Source organism: Elephas maximus, chromosome 8 (genome assembly GCF_024166365.1).
Source record: "Elephas maximus indicus isolate mEleMax1 chromosome 8, mEleMax1 primary haplotype, whole genome shotgun sequence".
Taxonomy (NCBI): Eukaryota; Metazoa; Chordata; class Mammalia; order Proboscidea; family Elephantidae; genus Elephas; species Elephas maximus.
Genome location: NC_064826.1, coordinates 7,362,782 through 7,380,641, shown reverse-complemented (window position 1 = coordinate 7,380,641; position 17,860 = coordinate 7,362,782). Strand labels below are relative to the sequence as shown.

General features: G+C 44.9%; 3 gene segments (V, D, J or C); all 3 read left to right on the top strand.

Moving 5' to 3' along the window:
* Positions 1-5,399: 5,399 nt before the first annotated feature.
* On the top strand, positions 5,400-6,357 carry LOC126082146 (T cell receptor beta variable 3-1-like). The segment is given in 2 exon segments: positions 5,400-5,667; positions 6,005-6,357. Coding segments are annotated over 2 exon segments (402 nt in total).
* A 4,880-nt stretch (positions 6,358-11,237) lies between these two features.
* Positions 11,238-11,707, top strand: LOC126082145 (T cell receptor beta variable 16-like). The segment is given in 2 exon segments: positions 11,238-11,286; positions 11,400-11,707. Coding segments are annotated over 2 exon segments (357 nt in total).
* Positions 11,708-14,626: 2,919 nt separating this feature from the next.
* Positions 14,627-15,571, top strand: LOC126082144 (T cell receptor beta variable 20-1-like). The segment is given in 2 exon segments: positions 14,627-14,685; positions 15,189-15,571. Coding segments are annotated over 2 exon segments (414 nt in total).
* Positions 15,572-17,860: the final 2,289 nt, after the last annotated feature.

The window sequence follows — 17,860 nt, the reverse complement described above, 5'->3', positions numbered from 1 at the left end:
ACTACCCAGAAGAAGGAGGAAGAAGAAGGAGTAGAAGGAGGAGGAGGGGGAGGAGGAAGAGAAGGAGAATGAGAAGAAGAAGGAGAGAGGGACAAAAGGGGAGAGGATGAGAAGGAGAGAGAGAAGAAAAACTACTGACACACAGAACAAAATGGATAAATCCCAGGACATTATGTTGTGTGAAAGAAGCCAGGCATGAAGGGTACATAATTTATGATTTTATTCATATACAAGTTAAGAACAGGTAGAACTAATATTTATTCATAGAAATCCAAACAGTAGTGAGGAGGAACAAGGGATTGGAGGATTACTGCGTATACTGAAAATATATATTCTGTAGTGTAATCTGGGAGGTGGTTGCATGAGTGCATACAATGTAAAAATCTCATGTAAGTACAGCAAAGGGATTAAAAATGACATAAGCCCTTAAGAAAAGGTGACCGGGAAAGAAGACAATATCGAAGCTTTGGAGGCATAGAGAACATGAGAAAGTGAGTGATAATGGGTGTAGCAGACCTCAGACAGTTAACAACTAAGTTGGCAGTTGGGGGAGACCAGAAAGTAGCTAATTCCCATTCCTCAGGATCCCAGAAATATTTGGGAATTGGAAGCCGGAATAATCCCTCTGAAACGCATGGTGCAGCTGTGCTGAAATGAGGGTGACTGATTCAAGGCCTGCTTAGGGAGCTTTTCCCCTCCTAGATGCCCTGCTCCACCCTGCACAGCTCTGACCCAGGAGAGCCTGGGTCGCTCTCCAGAGAAGAGAAACAAGATGCAGGGCTTCTCAACCCCAGCAGGACCTTAGAATCACGTGGGGACATTTCAAGAATGCCAATGCCAAGGGCACACCCCATGCCAGCTAAATAAGAATTTCTGGGCATTATCACAATCAACACCCGTGGAAGCAGTAGTCAAAAAAAAGCAAACAACGCGTTGCATGGAGCAAACCTGCTGCAAAAGAACTCTTTAGAGTGTTAAAAAGCAGAGATGTCATTTTAAGGACTAAGGTCCACCTGACCCAAGACATGATGTTTTCAATGGCCTCGTGTGCATGTGAAAGCTGAGCAACGAATGAGGGAGACTGAAGAATTGACCCCTTTGAATTGTGGTATTGGCGAACAATATTGAATATGCCATGGACTGCCAAAAGAACCAACAAATCTGTCTTGGAAGAAGCACAGCCACAATGCTCCTTAGAAGCGAAGATGGCAAGACTTTGTCTCACATACTTTGGGCATGCTATGAGAAAGGATCAGTCCCTAGAGAAGAGCATTAAGCTTGGTAAAGTAGATGGTCAGCAAAAATGAGGAAGACCCTCAACGTGATGGATTGACACAATGACTGCAACAATGGGCTCAAGTATAACAACCATCACAAGGATGGTACGTGACTGGGCAGTGTTTAATTTTGTTGTACATAGGGTCTCAATGAGTTGGAATCAACTCGATGTCACCCAACAACAACAGTGGCCCAGTGGTTAAGAGCTCAGCTGCTAACCAAAGGTTGGCAGTTGGAATCCACCACCCACTCCTTGGAAACCTTATTGGGCAGTTCTATTCTGTTGCCGTGAGTTGGAATCTACTGTATGGCAATGGGTTTTTTGGTTTTTGGTATCAGTAACTTTAAAGGTAAGCATCAGATGCAGAGGAGAGAGAATAGTCCACACTGAAAACAGATTAACAGAAGCCTAAGCACTGAATTTTGAGCCCCAAATGCTTTTCCCCTACTTGGATATTCACGTCTATACCCCACCACTCTCCAATACAAAATTGGAATGTTCCTTTCTGTGAATATTTACCAACTGAAGGGGAAAGTCTAAAATTTACAAGGACAGTTGGGGTCGTCAGTCCTCAAAACAATCTAGAATGTCCACCCTACATTGATGGTCTGCCTAAAAAATAAAATTAAAAAAAAAAGTAATGGCAAGAGAGGAGAGAGAACATTTACAAATAATAATATGACATATAAAACACCTAGGGGGAAAAAATCTATCAGAGGGTAAACAGATCTTAGTGGAGAATGTTGTTTTAAAAAATTAAGAGGAAGACTTTTAAAAGTCTGAAATAGAAAGATATACTATGTTCATGAATAAGTAAACCCAGTCATAAAAATATTCCAAATGCCTGAAATATTAGCTACGTCTTGAATGCATTATTAACCAAAATCATCAGAAATATTTTTATGAAACTTGTCAGGGAGAATCTAAAGTTTATGTGAAAAAGAGAGACAAGGAAAGGCAAGATAATCTTAAAGAAGTACAGCATAAGGTGACTTACTTTACTGTTTATCAAATTATTGTACAATTTCAGATAATGAAAGATGCACAAATAAATGGACCAAAGGAAAATAATAGTAAGATGAAAACTAGGCCCATGAATATATAGCAACTTAATACATGATAGAGCTGTTGTTACCGATATATGGGAGAAAATGTAATATAAAATAAGTTATTGTGGAACAAGTGGATAACTGCACACAAAAAGAAAAAGTGAAATTAAACCCTTCCTCACAGCATAAACAAAACACATTCTAAATGGGTTAAATGTTTAAACGTAAATTGTAAAAATTCTAGTAAATAATATGGGAGAATATCTTTATGACATCGGACTATAGAAAGATTTCTTATAAAGACTGAAAACTGTATGCCCAAAGGAAAGAATGATAAATTCTCCTATATTAAGAAATTGTGCTCAGCAGAAAGCATGAGAAAAAGAGTGCTAACACAAGCCAAAAAAGACTAAAGACATTAGCAACACAAATAACTGACAAAAATTTAGTACCCAAAATTTGTAAAGAACTCCTAAAAATAAGTATTAGCAAATCAACCAAAATGAAATATGGCCAAAACGCACCTTGCAGAAAACACTCCCAGTTGCCTTTGGGTCTATTCTGACTGATAGCAACTGTGTACGACAGAGTAGAACTCCCCGACAGTATTTCCTAGGCTGTAATTTTTACGGGAGCGCATGACTAGGTCTTTTCTTTCTCGGAGTGGCTGGTGGGGTTGAACCACCAACCTTTCAATTAGCAGCTGAGTAGTTAGCCACTGCTCCACCAAGGCTCCTGCAGAGAACACTAGAGGCCTATAAATATAAAAATGTCTTCAATCTCCTGAGCAATCAGAAAAATACAAAGTAGAACTAATGTACACTTTTGCCCTAATAGACTGGCAAAATTGAAGGGATGTTAAATATTAACTGCAGTCCTAGATGTGGAACACTTACAAAGGTTCTTGGAATGTTGGGAGGACTACTTATTTGCATGACTTAATCGGAAAACATTTTGTTGTTATTCCGCAAAACAGATATGTGGACGCTAAGACTCAGTCTTCACCTTCCAGGTAAAGGGACCCTCTTGCACGTAGCAGGGCAGAGACAGGTACAAGAGTGCAGTACTGATTCTAGTAGCTTTGTGGTCCCTGTTAGGTGCCCACGAGTTGGCTCCGACTCATAGTGACCTTATGTGCATCCAATAAAATGTGACCTGGTCCTGCACCATCCTCACAATTGTTAATATGTTTGAGGCCGTTGTTGCAGCCACTGTGTCAATCCATCCCGTTGAGGGTCTTCCACTTTTTCACTCGCTCTCTACTTTCTCGAGCATGATGTCCCTCCCCAGGGACTGGCCCCTCCTGATAGTCTGCCACAGCAAGAAGATGAAATCCTACCATCCTCACTTCTGAGGAGCGTCCTGGCTGCACTTCTGGCAGCTCTGCAGAAGATAGGCCTGGAGATCTGCTTGTGTAAAAATTACAGCCAAGAAAACCCTATGGGGCAGCTCTACTGTGTGACGTGGGGTCTGCATGAGTCGGAACTGATCCAGCAACAGTGGGCTTATTTCTGTGTGTTTATTCTGGTGTAACTCCAGAAGGCTCCTTGCTTACCCTGTTTCTCTAATCTGAAATATTTGGGACTCGGACTGTGACTACCTCCTCAAATCTCTTCTATTAATAACATTAAACAAGTTTCCCCAACAGAAACTAAAATGAATAAAAATCCATTCACTGCTGGTTTGAAGGACTCTTGATGACAACGACGGTGATGTTGGTGGTTATTTTTTTAAGTTACATTTGTGTAGAATATATTTATTTCCAACTACTTTTAAAAGTCTGATTTTTTAGTTAGAGAGCCAGGTCTGTTATCAGAGATTAAAGCTAATTTCCCTTTCTCCATAGGGCTGACTTTTTTTTACTGTGAAGAGCATGGGTTGCTTATAAGATGTTGGGTATATTACAGACCCCCAATAAGGAGGTGTTCTAGAAATAAGCAGAAGAAAGCTATGGTTATAGAAGGGGACACAAAAAAATGTCATAGGAAGCTGTATATAAAGTGAATATCAGGGGCATTTAGGGTAATATTCCTGTCCATTTCCCCAAACACCTGAAGAGACTCAGCATGGTCACAGGAAAGGCAGGAACACCTGCACTGAGTACTGTATAGTCAGACTTAAAGAAAGGAGAGAAGGAGCTAGAAGACTTAATCTCCCCAGTCTACTAGTGAGGTGGTCTGACCACACAGGTCTGGTAGCACAGTGAGGAACTGGAAGATTTTCTAAGCCCCTCAGTAGCTCATTCTAGTGCACAGGTTTCCTTTGACCAGTGTAGGAAGGGAGCTTCTAGAGACTTCCCCACTGGCCACAAGGAGGCATCATGGTGCCACTAATAGCCAAGGGTGGTTGAGAATTTCTAGGCACCCTCTAAAAAGTGGGCATAGATAGAGGACCCCCTGGGCTGGGATGCTGTATTAGGGAGGAAATAGTTTTCAGACGGAGTCCCTGGGTGGTGGAAACAGTTGAAGCACTCGGCTGCTAACTGAAAGGTTGGAGGTTCGAGTCCACCCAGTGTAACCTTGGAGAAAAGGCCCCATGATCTGCTTCCAAACATTCGGTCACTGAGAACACTATGGAGGACAGTTATAATCTACACACGTGGGGTTGCCGTGAGTCGGGATCAGCTCGACAGCACCTGCTTAGTTTATACATATCAGTCATCCATCTGTGATGTGGATGTAAGATGCAAAAGCACTCTCTCAGCAGGTTTGCAAACCTGTGCATGTGTCGAGGGCCTCTGAGCAACCCTATTAAAAAAAAAAAAAACTGTTACCATCAAGTTTATTGCAACTCAGGATGACCTCATGTGACAAGGCAGAACTGCCCCATAGAGTTTCCTAGGTTGTAAATCCTTATGGAAGCAGACTACCACTCCTTTCTCCCACAGAACAGCTGATAGATTGGCATTTGAACACTTAACCACTGTACCACCAGGGCTCCTTAAGCCATGAGCCACCCTACAGGAAGTGATTAAACAAGGGTTGGGCGGAGAGGTCTGGAAGGACATGGAGCAGGGGCAAATAAGGAAGCCCTGTTTCAAAGAAGCAGTAAATGCTGTAGGGGATCAACTGCTGCTCTGTGCCTGACCCAGCCACGCCCAGACTCCTTGCCAAGAAGGAAGCTGGGTATAATATCACACGGGGGGTGAACCTCACTCTGTGACGTCAAAAGCAGCTCTGTCACCACAGGCAAATCTACCTACCCAGGACCAGGGACTCTGAACTCTCTCCCTCGATCCAGAGATCAGAGCCTGGAACAGACAGACACCTCACTCCCACTCTGGCCCTGCCATGGGTTCCAAGTTTCTCCCCTGCATGGTCCTTTGTCTTCTGACACCAGGTGAGTCCTGGGCACAAAGGACATCTTTGACTAAGATGCTCTTGTCCTCAGCTCTGAAGTCCCCGGGTGGTGCAAATAGGTAACACACTTGGCTGTTAAATGAATGTTTGAAGGCTTGAGTCCACCCACAGGGGCCATGTAAGAAAGGCCGGTCCATCTATTTCTGAAAAATCAGCCACTGAAAACCCTATAGCACCCAGTTCTACTCTGACACCCATGGGTCGTCAGAGTCGGAGCCGACTCAACGGAACTGGGCTGGTCCTCAGTTCTGTGACTTTCTTTTGTGGCAGCAGCATCAGCCTCTTTCTGACTTTAAGTTTTCCTTGTCTTTCTCCAGGTCCCATGGGTGCTATGGTCACCCAGAGCCCAAAATACCACGTGACCAGGGTGGGAAAATCGGTGAACCTGAGTTGTTCCCAGAATCTGAATCACGATACCATGTTCTGGTACCAGCGGAAGCATAGCCAAGCTCCAAAGCTGCTGTTCTGCTACTACGACAAAGATTTTAACAATGAAACAGACACCTCTGATAACTTCCAACCCGGCCGGCCCAACACTTCCTTCTGTGGGCTTGGCATCCGCTCTCCGGGCTTGGGGGACTCGGCTGTGTACCTGTGTGCCAGCAGTAGAGACACAGAGATGCAGCTTTTCCACCCCTCTGCTCATAAACCTCCCGTCCCCCAGATCTAAGAGCCTTCTCTAGGGCCCACCTTCCTTCCTACAGCAACAACAGGAAGTGGGTTTATGGCTGCCATGATCTTAGTATAGGCAGGAGCTGGGCATAAACCTGGAGAAATCATTCTCATTTATGCTGAGAGTAGAAAAGTGGTTACACTGGCCTGATGCTCAGTTTACAGTATTTTCCGCAATACTCAGTTTGTGATATTTTTCCAGAATCAGTTTCATCACCCATTCTTCCTTGCAGCATTAATTTAAAGTTAAATGTGTTCTGTCCTCTTCAGCAGAAAAATAGGAACTTGTTTATTTCTTTTTTTTTAATTGTTTGTTTTAATCTAAATTAAACCAAAAAACCAAACCTGTTGCTATCAAGTGGATTCCGACTCATAGCGACCCTATAGGACAGAGTAGAGCTTCCCCATAGGGTTTCCAAGGAGCAGCTGGTGGGTTAGAACTGCCAACGTTTTTGGTTAGCAGCCAGGCTGTTAACCGCTGCACTATCACGACCCCTTCATCTAAATTAAAAAAAAAAACTATTGCTGTCAAATCACCTCTGACTCACAGCGACCCTATAGGTCAAAACAGAACTGCCCATAGAGTTTCCAGACAGTGCCTGGTGGATGAGAACTGCTGACCTTTTGGTTAGCAGCTTTATCGCTTCACCACCAGGCCACCAGGGTTTCCTTAATCTAAATTAGAGGTTTAGAAATACGAGAACCATCATGTGAAGGATTGGGGAAACCCAAAGCACATGAACTTGATTCTCTGGCATTTAATCAACTCTGACAGTCTTCAGTATGCCAGAAGGATCCATGTGCTTTCAGCACAGACCTGGGGAAACTAGCACACTAATAGGAGAAAGAAAGTAGAAATACCCCCTAAATAAAAATCCCTCAGGGGAGAAACTATCTTGGAAAAAAAGCACTACTCTAGACTACTCATATCTGGAGTTGGAGGTGATGTTGGAACAGTCAAATAAAGCCCAAAATAGTCAAATCAGACTGCAAGAGAGTTTGTTTGGAAATCTATAGAATGGAGTCAATTGTATGGAAGAGGACGATAAATCCACTGAGTCACACGAGATCTCCAGGCAAAGTCAAAAAGAAGGGTTACAGGAGTGAGGGAGATGGGCTTCCCACCTTGCGCCTGGTTATAGGGGATTGTGATGTCTTATAATTCATCCCTGGGTAAGAATGGTGTTCTGAATTCAGGCAAAAACCATAAAGACTGATAAGGTTGTCCACCTAAAAATGTAAAATCCTCTACATTAAAAAAGTACGATAATCTAGAAAAATATTTCAAGGGTAGTAAAAAGAGATTTTCATATATTCATAACGTGTTTAATGATAGTAACGATAGTAATAATAGCTATTGTTCGATAAGCCCTTAGTATAAAGAGGCACTAAGCTTGTTTATTTTTTTAACATATATTAGCTTGTGTGAGGAAATAAAGAAGGAAGGAAGGCAGACAGGAAGGCAGGAAAAAAGGGAGGAAGAGAGGAAGAAAGAAGGGGGGCAGGGGAAGGGGGGGAAAACAGAGGATAAAGTTGGAAGAGGTCAAGACAGGTAGAATTTGTGAGGAAGAGAAGGAAGAAGAAGCTACACAAAGAAAGAACTCCAAACACAGCACAGGACTCTCCGCACAGGGTTTGTGTTAGGAAAATTTAAAAGGTATTTGAGAGGAACCCAGAGAACACTCACCAGCACCCCTAGAAGGGCCATGCTTTGTAGAGGGGCAAAAGTAGCCTAGAGCAGGAGTTGGCAAATACAGCCCACAGACTGGTCGCCTGTTTCTGTAAAGAAAGCTTTACTGAGGGAGAAGCACTTCCAAAATGGCAGCATGAGGAACTCCACAGACTCTCTCCCCAGTGTAATGACAATTTCTCATTAAAAAAAAAAAAAAAATCATTTAGTGTCTCCAGAAATTTTCCCAAGGGCATATAGCATATGGAGAAAAATTTATTCAAGAAAATCTACTAAATCATGGTAAAAACAGTGAGAGTCTGTGGCATTTGAGCATTGACAACCCCCTTCTCCCCAGCTAAGTGTGACAGAATTTCTACTTTCTGTTAGTTGAAAACATGGAGCTCCCTCTTCCAAGCACCCACCCCCACTCCCACCCCATCTAGGGCTACAGTTTCTCTCTGGAGGGGCAGACTCTGAGCATAATTTCCCACCCCTCTCCCTTAGTTCTGTGTCGAAGAAACTCTATTCCAGGAAAGCACAGCCAAGAGGTCTATGCTCCCTTCTTCCACCTAAGACAGGGAATAGAGGGCCCCCCAAATCTGCAAGCAAAATAACAAGAAATGGGCCAGGGCATAGAAACAAAGACATTCCCCAGAACAATAGAGTGGGTTATCAGAAAACAGTGCGCAAACTTCTTTAAAGTTGCCTCACAGAAAAAAAAAAAAAATTTTTTTTTTTTTTTTATAAAACCAGTCCCAGGGTCATGTGCAGAACATCCGCCTGTGACCACTGTGTAACCTTCCACCAGGGGCAGTGAGGGGTAGCAGCAGCAGCCAGGAATCGAACTTGGGGAGTGAGAAGATTGCACAGGCCTCTGGGGCAGGAGCCAACCTAGAAAGCTGCTGCACGTGCACCATAGTTAACATATCCCCGCCTATGCCTATGAATAAACATGAATCTTTTCCCACCCAAGAACATTTAAAAACCCAGGCAAGTTTTTGTTCTGTGAGACGGGGTAAGCTTTGCTTTAGGCCCTCATGGTCTCAGCTTGCAAGGCTCTTCAATAAAGCTTTGCTCGTGTGGAAAACTCTACATGCCTTACCTGCTCATTCTTGACCAGTGAGAGGCAGGAACCTGATTCTGGGAACACACCCAGCACCCACATGTAGGGTGGAAGGTCTACCCGAGGCACAACAAGCCAGGAATACTGGGACGGGTCTTCCTCATCCAGCTTGTTCATCAGGAGGGTATTCCATAAAGAGAGAAGCAGACCAAGAAAACAAGTGACTGCCAGCCCCCCTCCCCAAGTAGCCTGCTCATGGAGCAAGAGTTTTCTTCTAGGAGCTTCAAAGAGAGCCCAGCCAAACTCTCTGTCATTCCTGGAAGGATGGGAGTCAGGAAGAGTGTGCCATGCCAAGGCCGTGCTCTCTGAGGGGTGACTGCATTGGAGACTGCACACAGCAGAGGAAATGGGCTGCTCCAGTCAATCACTAAACAAACACACAAACAGATAAACAAAGCAGGGATGGAGCAGAGAAATCAGTATCCAGAGCTGCTACAATACATGGCATAAAATGTTAAGATCCATTCAAAGTACTGAAAGAAAGGAAAAGAAAAAAAAAACTTGGCAGCCAAGAATCTTATACCCAGCAAAACTATCACTCAAAAAAACGAAGGTGAAATAAAAACATTCTCAATAAACACAAGTCTAAGAGAATTTGTTGCGAGCACAGGCACCTTATAAGAAATACTAAAGAGAGTTTTTCCAGCTGAAAGCAAGTGATATCAGTGACATGTGCCCTGTGATTCTAGCCCACATAAAGAAGCAAAGAGCACCAGAAAAGGTGATTACGTAGGTAGTTACAGCAGAGAGTATAATTGCCTGTTTCTTCTCTGTTCTTATCTTGACTGATTTTTAAAGCAGTTGCATGTAAAACAATACATACATAATTGTATTGTTGGGCCTGTAACTACAGAAATGTAATATATTTGATAATAACAGCACCTAGGAGGTGAATTGGGGCAAAGGTGTGTTGGACAAGAAGGTGATCTTTGGCTGCTGTTAGTTGTTGTAGAGTTGATTTTGACTCATGGTGACCCCATGCATGTCAAAGTAGAACTGCGCTCCATAGGGTTTCCAATGGTTGAGTTTTTGGAAATAGAATACGAGGGCTTTCTATCAAGTCACCTCTGGGTGGTTTAAAACTACCAAATCTTGAGTTAGTAGTCGAGCAGAAACCATTTGTAAACGAAATCCACAGGAAGAAATGAAGAGAACCAGAAATGTAAATAAGAAGGTTAATATAACAAACTATAAATACAAGCCTGCTCTCCTTTCCTCTCTCAGCTTCTCTAAAAGACATAGCAGTGTCACAAGAGAGAATATTTAAAATGAAATGAACAGGAAAAAGAATAATCAATGTATATAAATCATGAATCACAAACATAATTTTGAACTTAAACCATGTATATTATAGAAAAATACAGTGTGATCTCATTTATAAAATAAAACAAAATGATACAAATGATAGATATGTTTATAATTTGAAAAAACTAGAAAGAAATTCAAGGGATTAGTAGAAGGAGTGTTTAAAATAATGGTCACCTCTATAGAGGAGGAAGACAGGAGGATGGTTTATGGAAGAGGACTGACTACAGGATACTGCACAAATTATATCCATTCATCTGCTTTTGAGTACATGGGTGTTAATTTTATTGAAATCCTTTCTACATTATATATACTTAAAATACTTTCATATGTTCAATATAAAACATTTTTTTCAAAAGTGAAATGTGAGTATATGAGCATGTAAATAAAGGCCGTGGAAAATCCACATAAAGCCATTGGTTGGTTACCTGGGGTGGGTGAGAATTTCTGGAAAAGTAGAAAGGGTAGGGGATGGGAGACAGGAAAAGCATTATTGTCTGAGACCTTCTTTCTTTATGGAAGAAAAGCAGAGACGGAGACCAAAGAAAAGCAAACTAAACACCATTTACCTACAAATTAACGTCACATGGTCTCCCCTTTAAGCGAGGGTAAAGCTCCCACCCATGTTCTCTGAATTTCTCCTGTCTCAGGTACAAAGCCACACACCAAGGACCATTGGGTTCTATGAAATGGCATGTCACAGAGAAGCTGTGTATAGGAGCTGTGTATACAAGTCTCAGAGAAAATCACCTGCCTCCATTCTGCCCCTGACTCTGCCATGTACGCAGTAGTCATCCGTTTTATGGTCCTTTGCCTACTGGGTACAGGTAAATCTCTGTCCCGAATGTGCTAGTCCACAGCCCCAAGCCTTTCCCCATGCCAATGTCACCAGATCCCCCACTGGGACTCACTCCACAATCTCTGGCTCCTTCCCTTGCAGGCTCCTTTGACACTAAAGTCACCCAGATGCCAAGATATCTGCTCAAAGGGAAAGGACAGAAAGTGAAAATGGACTGTGTCCTGACAAAAAGACACAGCTATGTTTACTGGTATCAACAGATTCCAACCAAAGAGCTCAAGTTCTTGATTTCCTTCCAGAACAAATATGTCCTTAGTGGAAATGAGATGCCCAAGGAGAGATTTTCAGATAAGTGCCCCCAAGACTCAGCCTGCATCCTTGAGATCCAGCTGGTGGCGCTACAGGACTCGGCCATGTATCTCTGTGCCAGCGCACTGTCCATAGTGTGAAACATCACGTATTGTTGGTGCACAAACTCGTGGTGGCCCAGCACAGGAAGCAGATGCCTCACTGGCTGGAAGGAAGTAAGAGAAGCTAACTAGAGGTGCCCTTCTCCAACAGGGAGTTTGTTGCAAGGCTGAACATGAGCCCCTCCTGAAAAAGACAAACCAGTTGCTGATCTTACAGAGACCCCACGTGTGCAGAGTAGAACTGTGCTCCATAGCACAGGGCTTTCAAGGCTGTGGCCCTTCAAAAGCAGATTGCCAGGCCTTCCTTTCAAGGTACATGTGGGTGGGTTCCAATCGCCAACCTTTTGGTTAGTAGTAATGCGCTTAGCCATTTGTATCACCCAGGGACTCCATAAAAGATCAAAACAAGAACACAGAAATTTCTCAGAAACAATCTGGAATGCAGTCTTGCAACTATGACATGGCCGACTTCTTTTTCCACCTTGTTTGTGTCCTGATTCTTCCTTATTATAAGTTGTCGTCTCCATTTCTTAGATCTCATGGTACGTAGAAGATTATAGATTCTGATTGTAGTCTTCCAACCACATTGAGAAGGACCGATTTGACTTTCTCTCAACCTACATTACAAAATTCAGAAGGCAGGACAGATTGGCTGTGCTTTTCTCAAGAACGTGCTCTAAAAACACATCTCTAGTCACAGGAAATAACCAAGAGGATGAAATTGACATAAATGAACACCTAAAACTGGCCAGAGAGGAAGTGGCCAAGTAGAGGCAAGACCTTGGTGTGAGGGCCCTCTTGGACCCAAGGGCAGCCACCGTGTTCCGCTCAGCAGCAGACATGAGTGGTGCATTGATTTCCACAGCTGCTGCAGGTACCTGTGACAGGCTTCAGGGGCCCGTCTTGCCCTGAGAAACATGATGGGATCAAGTGGCACCCTACATCCTGCAAGACCAGAATGTCTGCAAGCTCCTACAGTCAGTCAAAGCATCTCAGTCTCTAAGAGGTAAAATAGAGTGGCCAGTTGGAGGAGGCGTGCCCGGAGGGTGTGCAGATGACGCCCCCAGGGCAGAGGAGGATGCAGAGGCCATGAGAAGCATGAGAAGGTGCACTGATTCCTGTCTCCTGGCCTCAGGATCCTCGTCTGTAGAATTAGGGAGTCCACCTTGAGTGGCTTCAGGATCCCTGCCGTTGTTCATCTAGCCTTCCGAGAAATGCATATATTCAGCCTGGGAGCCCCCAGAGTGTTCTCCTTCCCCTCTCTCCTCAAGTGCTGGGAACACAAGGAGACCCCTCCCCGCAATGGCCAGACAGGTCCTCTGCTCTGTGGCCCTTTGTCTCCTGGGAGCAGGGGAGTGTGGGCTCAGGGAGGGATTCCTGCCCCACCTGCCATGATCTGCTCTCAGCCCCCCAGGGACAGCAGCATCAGCACCTCCTCTCTGGGCTACAGCTTCTTTCTCTTCCCTCACAAGTATCGCAGATTCTGGAATCTCTCAGACCCAGAATACCCGATCTGAGAGAAAGGACAGAACATGACCCTGAGCTGTGAACAGAGTTTCGATGACTACTCCATGGACTGGTACCAGCAGGACCCAGGGCAGGGGCTGAAGCTGGTCTACTACTCACCGGTGATAAATGACATCCAGGAAGGAGGTGCAGCTGCAGTCCACAGTGCCTCTCCGCAGAAGAAGGAGCGCTTCCCTCTGGCGGTGACACTGGCCCAAATAACCCACACAGCTCTGTACCTCTGTGCCAGCAGCAAGCCACAGAGAAGCACAGCCACCCCCTCCCCGTGCATAAACGTGTCCCAACCACAGGCCTGGACATTCTGTGTCCACACCCTGCCCTCCTCCTACAGCCCAGCCAGGCACACAAAGCTGCTGCAGCTATATAAAAATGAACTAAAAGGAGGGCATATAAAAATGAAAGCAAAATGCTTTGGAGAAAACCCTGAGGCTCTTTGCAATTGCTCTTCATTTCCAGGAGTAATCCTGCAGGTCAAGTAGTCCAGCACACGCAAAGCAGAGAGAAATTCCCTAAATTTCCTAGGACCCGTTTCCACGGGCCAATACTCAACTATGACGTCCACTACAGTAAAGTAACTCGAATTAATTATCCTCCAGTCTCCACGTTGCTTTACACAGAGACCTGCGGGCAATGATCAATAAACACTTCCAGGATCAGGCCCATCATTCTATGAGGTGAAATGTCATGCCATAGTCCTGAAGTAAATGCCACATGGAGTGAACAAAGGGGTGTCCTCATCACCCAAAATACCAAACCCACTACTGTGGAGTCAATTCTGACTCCTAGCTACTCTATAGGACAGAGGAGAACAGCCTCATAGGGTTTTCTAGGCTGTAATCTTGATGGAAACAGACTGTCACATCTTTCTCCTGTGGAGCGGCTGGTGGGTTCAAACTGCCTTTCAGTTAGCAGTCGAGTGCTTAACCCTTGAACCACCAGGCTTCTTTGTCCTCTTCACAGTCATGAAGAAACACTGAACCTACAGCCTAGGATTTCTTACGCTCACCAGTAGCTGTCATGATTAACCATGATTTGTCTTAGTCTGATAACTGAAAACATTGCACAGAAGAAAAAAATTGACAATAACACCATCCACTACACAGATACCCCCTTTCCTTTTATACGGCTAAGAAAGTTGCGAAGTTATTGTTGTGAGCTGCCATCGAGCGATTCCCACTCATTACAACCCCGTGTGAAGGTGCATAAGCCATTTCAAAGCTCCAGGTCTCAGCTTATCTCTTATAAAATTAGAGGCTGGATTAGAAAGCCTGAGCCCCCTTTTGGGAATGCCTGGTTCTCTGACCTTTGAGAAATGGATGCAGGTTGCACCATTGGTGAGCTCATCCCAAGGGGGCAGATCAGAGCGTTCCTCAGGAGAGCCCCCTAGGGGTGCAGAGAAGAACGCAGAGCAGGACCCAGTCTCTTGAGAGAAAGTGTGGTGAGAGGCCAGCCGTGGAGGATGCTGGTGCTGCTTCTGCTCCTGGGGCCCGGTATGTGCCTCGTGTGGGTGTGTGTGTGTTTGTGTGGGTGTGTTTGAGTGTGTGTAAGTGTGTGTATATGTGTGAAGGAGTGTGTATGAGTGTGTGAGTGTGTGTACAAGTGTGTGAGTGCCTTGTGAGTGTGTGTGTGTACAAGTACGTGTGTATGAGTGTGTATGTGAGTGCCTGCATCAGCATGTGTACCAGTGTGTATACAAATGTGTCTATATGTGTATATGAGTGAATGAGCGTATGGTGTGTACATATGAGTGTGTGTGTGTGTGTGTAATTGTGAGAAGGAACAGCCGTGCTCTCCAAGAACTAAAGGGCAAGGTGAGAGATGACCACTGAGGGGGCTGGGGTTGTGATCCTGAGAGCAGGACAGGGAGATTTCACAGAACAAGTAGGGCTCTCTGGACCTGGGGGAGGAGTGGGAGCGCGAGGCTGAGGTGTCTGCCTGGGTCATGTAGGGCTCCTGGCCTGCAGCCACTCACCCCTGGCCTCTGTGTCTCTAGGCCCCACACTGTGTGCCCTCGTCTCTCAACACCCAAGCTTGGCCATCTGCAAGAATGGGACCTCAGTGAAGCTCGAGTGCCGCGTCACAGGCATCCAGGCAACAACGATGCTGTGGTATCTCCAGCTCCCAGAGCAGGACTTCACCCTGATCGCAACTTCTAACCAGGGCTCCGGCATCGCCTATGAGGAAGGCTTTACCAAGGACACGTTCCGGATCAACCACCCAGACCTCACGTTTTCAACTCTGACAGTGACCAGTGCACAGGCCCAGGACAGCGGCCTCTACTTCTGTGGTGCTAGTGACACAGTGCCAGGCAGAGATCAGGGACCCAAGCAAGAACCTCTGCCCGGATGCCCCTTTCTTCTCCCCAGGGGTCTGTGAGCCCTGTGGGAGGAGTGTGCAGGGTAGGAAACCGCAGCTCCTTGAACTGAGACACCTGGGAGTGTGTGTGTCTGTGTACTGTGTGTGTGTGTGTAGAGAGAGAGATTGAACGTGCGTGTGTGTGTTAGTGTAGAGAGTGTATATGTGTGTACGTTATATACACAGAGAGTGAGTGTGAAGCGTAGGGGCACCATGTGTGAAACCGAGAAAACGGGCATGGGACTGGGCCTATAAAGTGACACCAACATGGAGACGTCCCTGGATGGAAAATTCTAAAACCTGGATGGTTGTCTTGACTCTGCCACATGTTAATCATGAAAAACATGTTAGGAAAAACTCACTATAGATAGATCTATAAAATGTGTGAGTTTTCCGTGGTAAACGTGGACTTCAGATTTCCTAGACCATCTGACAACGTCTTGTCACCATGCTGGGCCCTCGAGATAAAAGTGGGATATAAGTCAGCCAAGCAAGTGCTTCACTCATGAGAAAATTTCCATGATGAACGACATAGTGCTTTGGTTAATGAATGAACAGGTAAGAACAGGTACAGGGAAGGTGAGAGGACTACTTTTTTGCATGACTTAATCGGAAAACATTTTGTTGTTATTGTGCAAAACAGATATGTGGACGCTAAGACTCAGGCTTCACCTTCCAGATAAAGGGACCCTCTTGCATATAGCAGGGCAGAGACAGGTACAAGAGCGAAGTACTGATTCTAGTAGCTTTGTTGTTGTTGTTAGGTGCCCAAGAGTTGGCTCCGACTCGTAGTGACCTTATGTGCAACCAATAAAATGTGACCTGGTCCTGCACCATCCTTACAATCGTTAATATGTTTGAGGTCGTTGTTGCAGCCACTGTGTCAATCCATCCCGTTAGGGTCTTCCACTTTCTCACTCGCTCTCTACTTTCTGGAGCATGATGTCCCCCCCCAGGGACTGGTCCCTCCTGATGGCCTGCCACAGCAAGAAGATGAAATCTCACCATCCTCACTTCTGAGGAGCGTCCTGGCTGCACTTTGGGCTGCTGTACAGAAGAAAGGCCTGGAGATCTGCTTGTGTAAAAATTACAGCCAAGAAAACCCTATGGGGCAGCTCTACTGTGTCACGTGGGGTCTCCATGAGTCGGAACTGACCCAGCAGCAGCGGGCTTATTTCTGTGTGTGTTATTCTGGTGTAACTCCAGAAGGCTCCTTGCTTACCTACCCCGTGGTATAATCTGAAATGCTTGGGACTTGGGAAGTGACTACCTCCTCATATGTCTTCTATTAGTAAGATGAAATGAGTTTCCCTGAAGGAAAAAAAATGAAGAAAAATCCATTCACTGCTGGTTTGAAGGATGCTTGATGAGAATGATGGTGGTGTTGGTGGTTATTTTAAAGTTACGTTTGTGTAGAATATATTCATTTCCAGCCAGTTTTCGAACTGCCATTTTTTAGTGAGAAAGCCAGGTTCATTTTCAGAGATTAAAGCTAATTTCCTTTCTCCACAGGGCTGGCATTTTTTAGTGTAAATGGCATGGGTTGCTTATAAGATGTTGTCTGTAGTACAGACCCCCAATGAGGAGGTGTTCTAGAAAGAGGCAAGAAGAAAAGCTATGGTTATAGAAGGGGAGAAAAAAAACATGCCGTAGGAAGCTGTATATAAACTGAATATCAGGGGCATTTACAGTAAAATTCCTGTCCGTTTCCCCCAAAATCTGAAGAGACTCAGCATGGTCATGGGGAAGGCAGGAACACCTGCAGTGAGTACTGTAGAGTCAGAGTTAAAGAAAGGAGAGAAGGAGCTAGAAGACTTAATCACCCCAGTCCACTAGTGAGGTGGTCTGACCACACAGGTCTGGTAGCACAGTGAGGACCTGGAAGATTTTCTAAGCCCCACTGTAGCTCATTCTAGTGCACAGGTTTCCTTTGACCAGTGTAGGAGGAGAGCTTCTAGAGACTTCCCCACTGGCCTCAAGGAGGCATCATGGTGCCACTGATAGTCAAGAGTAGTCGAGAATTTCTAGACACCCTCTAAAAAGTGGGCATAGATAGAGGACCCCCTGGGCTGGAATGATGTATCAGGGTGGAGATAATTTGCAGACAGAGTTCCTCGGTGGTGAAAATGTTTGAAGCACTCGGATGCTAACTGAAAGGTTGGAGGTTTAAATCCACCCAGAGTCATCTTGGAAGAAAGGCCTGGTGACCTGCTTCCAAAATTTCAGTCACTGAAATCCCTATGGAGGACAGTTGTACTCTACCCACGTGGGGTCGCTGTGAGTTGGGTCAACGCGACAGCGCTTGTTTAG